The sequence below is a fragment of the Convolutriloba macropyga genome, chromosome 12, assembly GCF_964194025.1.
Source record: "Convolutriloba macropyga chromosome 12, txConMacr16.3, whole genome shotgun sequence".
In the NCBI taxonomy this organism is placed as follows: domain Eukaryota; kingdom Metazoa; phylum Xenacoelomorpha; order Acoela; family Convolutidae; genus Convolutriloba; species Convolutriloba macropyga.
The window spans coordinates 34926756-34936876 of record NC_134479.1 but is presented as its reverse complement, the minus strand read 5'-3'; the positions used below and the strand labels follow the sequence as shown (position 1 = coordinate 34936876).

The following is a 10121-nucleotide window of genomic DNA, read 5'->3' as shown; positions in this document are numbered from 1 at the left end:
CTGTTACTATAGTGATGATCATTGGCCTCCGAAATGTAGGAATGTCTTAACTTTTGTCTGACTTGTAACTTATCCGCGCTTTCTATGGCAAAACTATCAACTACTTTCAATTATTGTACATAAAATTCCGTAGTAGGCTGCACTAATCTCTTTGTTAATCAACAGGAAAATTATCAGTTATTCACTGAAATTCTAGCGTTCAACGATTCTTTGGTCAATTGGTGGATATTTTCCGCAGCCGAGCATGTACAAATCATCACAGAACAAATCTCTGATGAGTCGCGCATGTCATTTTGCCGCTCACTTCTCTTGTTTCATTTCAAGAATTTGACCATTTCAATTTTCAGAGGTTCTCATTTTAGCACTCACAACTCAAATTCATACTGTCATTGAAAGCATAAATGGCAAGACAGTGAGCAAATTTTAACAAAAAAATGATTCCATCACCAAAAGTCGCTTGAGTCTAAACAGCAGCGATTGGCTCAATTAAAATACCCTCATTTGTCCAAGGCTATTACAGAATTGTATAGTACCCAAGAATAAAAAACGAATCTCAATGAATGGAAAATGGCCCTGAAAATGGATAAAAATGAGTTTCATTGACTTCAATTGGTACAAAACAGTCAAATTTGGTGTGTCAAACTGTTCTGCCGGAAGGCAGATGTTCAAATATCCCTTGCGTTTTTTAAGAAAGTTTACTAAAAAAAACTGTGAGCAGTTTCAGCTAAAACAGTTGATTCGGAGCAGTTTTCTGCGAAAATTTCTGTGTTAAAAACTGCAAATTATCAGAAAAGCAAGCAACAACCTTGCTAATCTTTAAAACCGAAATATTCATCAACACTCTCTCATTGTAAAAAAAAAGAATATTGTCATTGGGTATCTTTTTATTATTGCTTGCAAAAAGTTTGAAAAATTATACTAAAGACTCCGTACTTAAATAAACTCGCCGAAAAATGACTGAACAAAAAACCAGCTGAGCAAAAAGTGGTCCACTAACTAACTGCAGTTGGAAGAAACTTTATTCTCAAAAATTTCAAGTTAAATCTCTATTCTTTGGTGAAAAAAATGAACTGCTTCTTATTTTAAATATCCAGGTTTTCAATAATTTGCCAGATTTGCGGTTGATGAAAAAGGACTCAGGGCAAAGTGGAGTTCCTAAATAATCCCGTTAGATAACTTTAGCGCTAAACAATTGAAAACAAAAGATCAGTCGACCCCTCTTTTTTTCATCCACCTGTTTTGTATTTCTTTGTATGTCAGTTTTTTCAGTCGTCAGCAACAAGAAAATAATTTTACTTGAACACTTTTTTGAATTGATTTTTTTTTGCAATATTGATGACATTGGTCTGCTAAATCTAGTAATGTCCTAACTTTATCTCTGTTTTGTGAGTTATCAGCGCTCTGGGTGAACGTCAAATTAATTTTCATGATTTTCTATGACAAAATTATCAACAGGTCTGAAATACCCCACAAAAAATTCCGTATTAGGTTGCTCTAATCTCTTCGTCAATCAACAGGAAACTTATCAGTTATTCGCTACGATCTAGCGGTCTATGACTCTTTGGGCGGTTGGGGGACATTTCCTGCAACAGAGCATGTACAAATTGTCACAGAACAACTTTCTAATCAGGCGCGCATGTAATCTTCTCGCTAATTTCTCTTCTCGTTCAATTTCAAGAGTTTGATCATTTAATTTTCTAAATTTTTTCACTTTAACACACCCAAATCAAATTTATACTGTCTTTTAAACCAGAAAATCGCAACACTAAACATGCATTAACATAAGAGAAAATCCAGTACAAAATGAGCCTTGAAAATAAACAGCAGTGATTGGATCAATAAAACCATCCTCATTTTTTACGGCTAAAACAAATCTTTATAGGTCCACGAAAAACAAACAAATTTCAATGATTGGAAAATTTCCCTGAAAATGGATAAAAAAAGAGGTTAATTGACAAAATTGGTGTCAAAATTGACTGTCAAAATTGGTGTCCGAAAGTGCTCTGCTGGAAGGCAGATGTTCAATTATTTCTTGTGTTTTTTCAAGAAATGTTTTCAAAAAATATTTTTTACTCCAAGAAATTATTAACGGTTTCAGCTAAAATTGCTGATTCGGAGCTGTTTTCGGCGTTGAAAAAGTGTAACTTATCAGAAAAACCAGCAAAAAATTTGATAATTTTTATAACAGAAAGTTTCATCATCACCATCTTATTGTCAATAAAAAAAAGAACATTATCATTGAGCACCTTTCAATTATTGTTAGCAGAAAGTACGAAAAACATTAACTAAAGACTTCGTACTTATTTAAATTATTTCTTCTAAGCGTGAAGGTCTTTTTAATGATACTAGTCACAACTCTGTTTGCTAAATTCATCCCTCGCCTAAGAGTGACTGAGCAAAAAAAGTCAGCTGACCATACAGTGGCTCCCCTTTCTAACTGCGGCAGGAAGAACTAATGTTCTCAAAATTTCCAAGGCAACTCTCTATTATTTGGTGAAAAACTCAAAAGCTTCTTTTTTTAAATAGCCATTTCTTCAATAATGGCTACATCTGTAATTGATGAAAAGCAACCCAGAGCAATGTGCAGTTCCTTAAGAATCCCGTTTCTTATTGTATCGGTATTGTTGGTCACTACCAACAAGAATTTAATTTTACTTGAAATGATTGTTTGTGTTGTTTTATTTTATACAATAGCTATGATCATTGGTTTGCGAAATATAGTAATGTCCTAACTTTATTTCTGTCACGTGAATTATCAGAGCTTTTGGTGATCCTCAAACTGATATTCATGACTTTCTATGACAAAAATATCAACTACTTTCAATTACCGTACAAAAAAATTCTGTAGTAGGCAGAACTAACCTCTTCGTTAATCAACAGGAAATGTATCAGTTATTCACTGAGATCTAGCGGTCAACGACTCTTTTGGAGGTTAGTGGACACTTTCCGCAGGCGAGCTTGTACAAATCGTCACAGAACAAAACTCGGTGAGGTGAGTATTTTTTACACGTACGAGCTACCTGGTCAGCGTCTGCGTAAAGCCTGCGGGAGCACATTTGGTCTAATCAGAGGCGATTTTAGCTCTGGGATTGCCTGATCAGAAGTTATTCCGAGCAGAAACTATCTGATCATAGGTTTTTTTTGATCAAAAACTATCTGATCAGAGGCGCATTGATCAGAGATTAATTTTGTTTCTGGCGGTCTAATTAGAGATTATTGCCGCCTGTGATGGTTTGATCAGATGAATTTTTGATCTGTGACGATTTAACCAGAGGCTGTTTCGTTTTGTGAGAGTTTGATCATCGCCTATTTCGGGCTATGGTGGTCTTATTAGAATTACTTTCGGTCTGAAAAGGTTCGATCAGAGGTAATTTCGGTATGTGAAGTTTTGATCAGTGATCCTCCGAGAGAGTTTTAGCAGATCATATCGCTTATGGTCAGAATTATCAGATATCTTTTTGTTGAGATCTCAACATAGAGCGCTACTATTGCACTATTTGACTATAATAGTTGCCTCATAAGCGTTTTCTTGAAAATATTGTTTTAAGACATTTTTATTTTGATGAAAGTCAATGTATATAAATCAATTAAACAGTGAGGCAATGAGCGAAACTGTGCTTATACTTACAGTGAATTGATTAGTTATTGGACGCAAATTTTTCCTGCATACTAAAGAGGTGAACTTAAATATGGGTTACTCCCTGGAAAGTTAAACCTGCAGTTAACTATGCAAATACAACCGCTTTGACCAATCGTTCCAATTACAAAAACATTTAAGACAACAGTAGAAGACTATATCTACAACTTCACGCCTTTATTTCGAGTTCAATCTTGTTTTGTAACTCCCAGAGAAAAATTTTCCCTATTGTTAAACTTGGTCAGCGCGGTTGGGTTTGCTTTATGAAATCATTACAACAATCATTATCAATTAACTTTTCTGCATCTCTTTTCTGATGATGTATTGCAAAATTGATTTATACTTGTTCAGACAATTTTTGTCTGATGAAATCAGAAATCAGCTTAGATGAGAACCTGAACAGAATGCGGGTTTGCAGCTATTTTGGGGGATTCTTAATTGTAAACAAACAACAACAGTCATGTAATCATCCCCACAAGATGGCGCAAAACACCTTGATTCGCAAAATTTTTCCTGACCGATGAGAGATGACGAAAAAAAAACGATTTAATAACTTAAGCACCACGTTAATTAAACGGGAACAAAAATACGTTTTTTTTAATGTAAAAATAGCACAAATGCGGCAGATATATTCTCAAGCAGAGCAAAATTTCACTAAATGTTGATATTTTTCTCCAATATTGTGGACAGCTTGCAAGGTTGAGTTAGAGAAATGTATTTCCGAAATTACTTAAAACTACTCAAAATTTACAGCAAAATATAAATGCAAGTTCATGAAAAAAAAATTGTCTCACTTCTCTTTTTTTCCTTTTTTGGTATTTTCATGATTAAAAATTAGAATAATGATTAAACTACAAGAACAAATTTGGAAATTATGCAGGTAGAGAGATAGATATCTGGGGCTAAGTTTCATTTTCTGTTCTATTGTTGGAGTTCAAATTTGTGTTGACACTCTTTTCACACTGACGTTCATACTGCTCGCAATCTGAAACGGAAACAGATTTGTGTAAGAATGAACTAAATAATGAATTGCTATTGAATCATTAAAGATGATAGTAACCCCGGTGTCCTTTTAGAATGGCAATCTTTCAAAATTTAGAGCCAGCGCGCTTACCCATTAAAGTGGACCATTTGAACCACTTTTCCTCTTAAATTCCACAAAAGGTATCTTGATACATTGAAAAATTGTCTCAAACTGTGGAAAATGGCGACAAAGAGACGATTATGCAAATTAGTTTAAAATATTAAACAAGATAGATTATTGTAAATTATACTTATAATATAACATTATAATTGGTATTATACTTTACTATGCCTTTGTCTCAAGTTTCACAAAGTAGCGCAATATTAGTTAAAATCTATAGGGGCGTTAGCGCGTATTGAATATCTGGCAAGCCATAACCCTTGAAATTTCAAATATATAATTTGTCTCAATTACCTTCAGAATGATCGATATGTGAAGAGAAAAGTATTAGTTCAAGTATTGTATCGCCTACTCAAACCTTGAGTAATTATTATTTCCCGATTTGCAAATTTTTGCAAAAGTTAAGATCTAAATTATTTTAAAAGAAAGAACTTATTTTCTTTCCAAAAAACTCAATCGTTTTTTCTGGAAGCCCAATCAAAGTGGACATAAAATATTTTTCAGATAAAAACGAATTTAAACGAAGGAAAACATCCTAACTGAAATGTGTAATTGAGATTCACGCGTTCAATCGAGATATCCAATGTCTTTTTGTTTCCTCGTTTATAATTTTCATCGATCACACGCAACTAGATTATGGTTCCGACCCCAATTTTAGTGGGGAGGGAGGCACTATATACTCAAATGGGTATTCTCGTTCAGTCAATTTCGGCCGATCAATATATTCATCGTAGATAGTTGTCAGTGGTATCATTAAAAAGCACGTACATCCTAGAAAAAGTGATCAAAAAGATTTTTTTCGAATTTCGTTTCTACAGGGAGTTATCAAAGTTTAAAGTTGCGTGAACAATTGACAGCTTTTATTCATATTTTCCGTAATTTTTGCTAAAATTTGGTTCAATTTTGCAAATATAGTTTCAAATAAGTTAAAATTTTTTGAAGGTAGAATGTTATTTTTACCATTAGATACAGAAGAGCTGAAATGTTTGGTTAGAGTTTTTTTGGCTAAAAGTTTTGATAAAATTTTCAAAACTCAGAATATGCTTTTTGGTCCACTTTGTTTAAAAAATTTGTTGAAAGTGGAGACCTAGAAACAGCTAAAACAATCCCCATAAGCTTAAAAAAGAGCTAGTTCAAATTCGGCGCCCCATAAAAGACTTCTGGAATAAAAATTTTGTGCCTTTTTTGCAAAATTAACTCGTTAATTATATATTTAGACTACTTGTGTGGTTTATTCGGCGCGCGGCAAAATCAGAGTAGGATTGAGATCATTATGGATTCTTACAATCAGAAATTCTTTATTTTTATTATGCTGCTTTTTTTCGACATATTTTGTTTTTATTGTTTTGTAAATCTTAATTACTGACATCGTTATCAATTTACTTTTATATTAATGACAGCTCCAATTTACGTAAAAAAGAGGACAAATGAGGATAAACTATATTTTCAGAGATCTAATGGTTTTTATGGCTTTGAAGAAGAGCTTTAGTAAACTGAAGTCTTGTGTTTTGCTGCATTTGCTTTTTTTTGCAGTCTGATTACTAAGATTAACCATTCAAAGATCCGAATTTCTTCTTGAAACGGTGAAGTTGAACCAGTACAAAACATTCGATTTTTATCTAATGTCCCCTATGACATTGAATACATTTGTTTAAAGAAAATTTCAGTGATTTTTTGAAACCGTCAATTTTGTATCCTACTTTTGTCAATTTTAGCTTATTCTCAGTATATGCAGGTCAAACATCCTCTCATATAAAAATACAAATAAATTTTTGTGGCGTGTTTTTTTTAAAAAAAATATCGGCTTCTTGGTTTTGGTACTACGAGTTTTCAAAAGAAAAATTTGTGATTTTTGAGCATAACTGCCCATTTTAGCTGTTCTTTTCATTTCCTTTCCACATTACTTAGCAATTCATTTGAAAAAAGCGTTGAGAAAATTGCAACTAAAAATATTTTTTGTTTTGATAACTTATGATCTTAAGAAATGCGACACCGTTTTCTTGCGGGACATGGTAGAGTTTTTTTTATTTTTGCCCTGTTTTGGTTGTTTATTTTTGATATCGTATACCAAATATTGGGCAATAGGAGTCTTCATTGGCAATATATCAATAAAAAAACTCAATTTCTGATATCGTTATATAGCTAATGGTTTTTCTGACTTTCAATTTATTTTGTTTTTCAAACGAAAATGCAAAACCATTTTTCAACTTACTCCTTTTCGTTCTTGTTTTCGTATTTTTCATAATTTAAAATTTTGTCTTTTTTTACATAGATTCGTTTTTGAGAGACGTGGTTAACTTTTTCGTTGAATCAAACAATAGTTTTTCTATTGGTTTAACGTTTTGACTAATGTCTTTAGGGCTTAGAGAATTTGTTTCAAAAAAATTTTGCGAGCTTTTGACAGTTTTCAACTTTCGTGGTTCTTTTGTTGTCATTTTGAGAAAGTTGTTTTGAAAAAGACTATAAGATTTTCAAAGGAGACGCAAGAGAATATTCAAAATTTTCTTTGTTAACATTTTATGAAGTTAATGGCTTCAACAATTTATTTTGGTAACGTTGTTTGTGAAATTTATTAGTTCTGCTTATATTTAGGTTATTCTATAGCCTTATGACTTCATCTCAATAAAAACAGGCACAACCAATTTTCGAAGATGTTGCCAGATAAACCGTTTGCTCTTTTAGACAAAAACTTATGAAGGCCATGAATTTTGAAATTATTTGTTTTTAAAGAAAAGACAATCGACTTCTGAGCTTTACCAATCTTATTCTTGTTAACTTGTAACTTTTTATCTCTAGAGACAAGTCACATCCCTTATGTGTTGCGCTAAACTTTTGCAACAATTGTTTTTCCTCAAATGGTCTTTGTTCCTGGTACAACCGGGTTTTTACAAAAAGACTAGTTACTTTTGCCTATTCGCCCATTTTTGTATGTTTTTGTTTTTTCTCAAAGTATATTTAAAGTATCAGATTAATGGGTGGTCATCTGGTATCTTGGAACAAACACAATCAAATATGTTAATTTTCTTAGTGAAGAGCCTAATTTCTAATTAGCGGGGACACCATTTTCGTGAATAATTTGATTTTTTTTGCCTGTAATTGTCTGTTTGTTTGTAGTCGAATCACATATCCTGGATAATGAAAAGTCTCAATCAATCTCCAGGGAAGTAAATTTCAATATCTCGATGATTTCAGTTGATGCATGAAATTTATAATAAATTTGACATTAATTCTTTTCAAAAAAGCAACTTTGTCCCTTTTGCTCATTTCTTTTCGACTTGTTACCTCGAAAGGTTGCATTGAGAAAAAGTCCCAAATGTATTTCGAATGGAGTACAACTTAAAGTTATTGAAGTTAAAATTTATCTGATACCATTTTGAATTTTTGATTAGTGGTTTAAAAAAATGGACGCCGAGTTTTGGTCGTAAATAATATTTGTAATTAATTCTTTCTTATCGCCGTCTTTTCTGGTAGTCATTTTAATGACAGGTCTCCTCGGTCCTCTGAGGTAGATTACTTTATTTATATAGTAGTTTTCGGAACAATATAATAATTTTCTATCTCTTACTCTTTTGGTAGACAATTAACTGAAAAATGGAGACGAGCAGGGTCGGAACAGTGTGCAAACGCACATTACCAAGCCTCCTTGTTGTTTTTACTTTGAAATACACTGAAACAAAACGAAAAGAAAAAATTTATGAAATTGCATACCAGCCTAAATTGTGATGTTCTAGGCACTATATTCAAGAGTATACTCTGATAAGGTCGACGACTACTGAAAAAAATTCCCAACCAATGATTTTTTTGTTTAAACCAAAATAATTTTACGTGACTGATTTTTATATGGCTGTTTGTTGCTTTATCGCGTCTTGGAAACCGTATCGAAGTTCAATGACATACCGGACGCTAACCGGTCGCCACTTCTTATTAGTCATACAAGGATCATATATGATGTCATGCAAATCATAACGTAATTCTTAGTACGATCCTTGTATGAATACTGAGAAATCATACATCGTCCTTGTATGATTACCAAGAAACCATACATCTATTTTTCATAAACCTTTTTATGAACCAAAAGACCCTAACGTACAATATCATTTGCAAAGTCGGGCACTAAACAAAAGAGTAAGTCCAAATAGATAACTAAAGTTTTGATATTCTCTAAGGCCAGTTAATACCTATAAATATGTGGTCTTTATATGTGGTCTAAGAGCATCTATGGTTTTGAGAAACGATAGAGGGAAAATGATAGAAAAATTGGCCCTCGTTGCTTGGTTTTTTTATTGGGAGTTTTTGTATGGCCATGGGGTTGACGCTGTACAATACATCTTATCCTGAAGAAATCGGATATTTCTCTATCTTTCCTACCACAAAGCTGCATTTGTGTGACTGCGATCAAATCAGCGTCACTTGGTTTATTCTACTCCCGTCTATTTTGGTTAGATTATAATTGCCCAGGGCTCCTATATTTTGAAACGACCCCAACCCCCCCCCCCATCTTCCCCGAGTGTCGACTAATTCCCAGTGAATATTCAATGTATGCAATTTTTTTGGGTGAACGCTATATAAAAAAATAGAGGTTTTTGAATTGAATGCGACGAAAGCAGTAACCTCAAAATTTTGCCGCTCAATTAATATAACTGATAACTTCCCCTATTTCGGGGTAACTAACCGTCGAAGAGCTGCATCGCTTGCTCATATATGGCTCTGAGGTTGTGGATAAACGGTGCACTCTTTTAGCGCTTCCTGTTCTTGTGCTTCGCTGTTTACTGTCTTTAACGTTAACCATAAAGCCATTCGGTGGGCTTTTCCGGGCAAAATTCGTGGAATTGTTAGACGATTTTTGCTTGAGTCGGTTCATCGTTTCTTTCAGGTTACTTCTGAAGTTCTGGCCCACAAACCCGTAGATAATTGGGTTTATTGTACTCCCAATGAACATAAAGCAGCGGCATGAGAGGGCAACAATGATTTGGTAATCTGGGATTTCCTCCTCGTAGGCGAGATAGTCGCGGATTCTGAAAATTATAATTTTCATGTTTTAAATGGAATTGAACTGTTCACCAGCATTACAAGCTTTAAAATAGGTCCATATCATACAATATTTTCATCAAAAATTGATAATAACAATTGGGCGTCTTTTGGTCTTTTGTTTAATTTCTAGATGATCTTATGGTAGGAAGTGTTGCTGTGCCAGTTTTTTGAGGATAAGTTAATTTTTCTTATGATCTTAGTATGAATGTCAAGAATTCATACAAGTCATATATGACTTTGTATGGTTACTAAGAATCATATATGACTTTGTATGATTGTTAAGAAACAATTATGATGAGCAACACGGGA

General features: G+C 33.3%; 1 protein-coding gene across 1 annotated transcript; it reads right to left on the bottom strand.

Annotated features, from left to right (window-relative positions):
- Nucleotides 1–4136: 4136 nt before the first annotated feature.
- On the bottom strand, nt 4137–9880 carry LOC142350748 (uncharacterized). The gene is made up of 2 exons (XM_075402702.1): nt 9454–9880; nt 4137–4622 (listed from the first exon to the last, which is right to left on the bottom strand). The coding sequence occupies exons 1-2, from the start codon at nt 9814–9816 to the stop codon at nt 4572–4574; spliced, it is 414 nt and encodes a 137-aa protein (XP_075258817.1). The 5' UTR covers nt 9817–9880; the 3' UTR covers nt 4137–4571.
- Between the last annotated feature and the right edge of the window lie 241 nt (nt 9881–10121).

Bases quoted from the DNA above. Each gene is read 5' to 3' on its own strand.
- LOC142350748 (XM_075402702.1), bottom strand. From the start codon at position 9,816: ATGAAAATTATAATTTTCAGAATCCGCGACTATCTCGCCTACGAGGAG. The intron at 4,623-9,453 runs GTTAGTTACCCC...TTTCCGTTTCAG, and splicing joins AGCGATGCAGCTCTTCGACG to ATTGCGAGCAGTATGAACGT.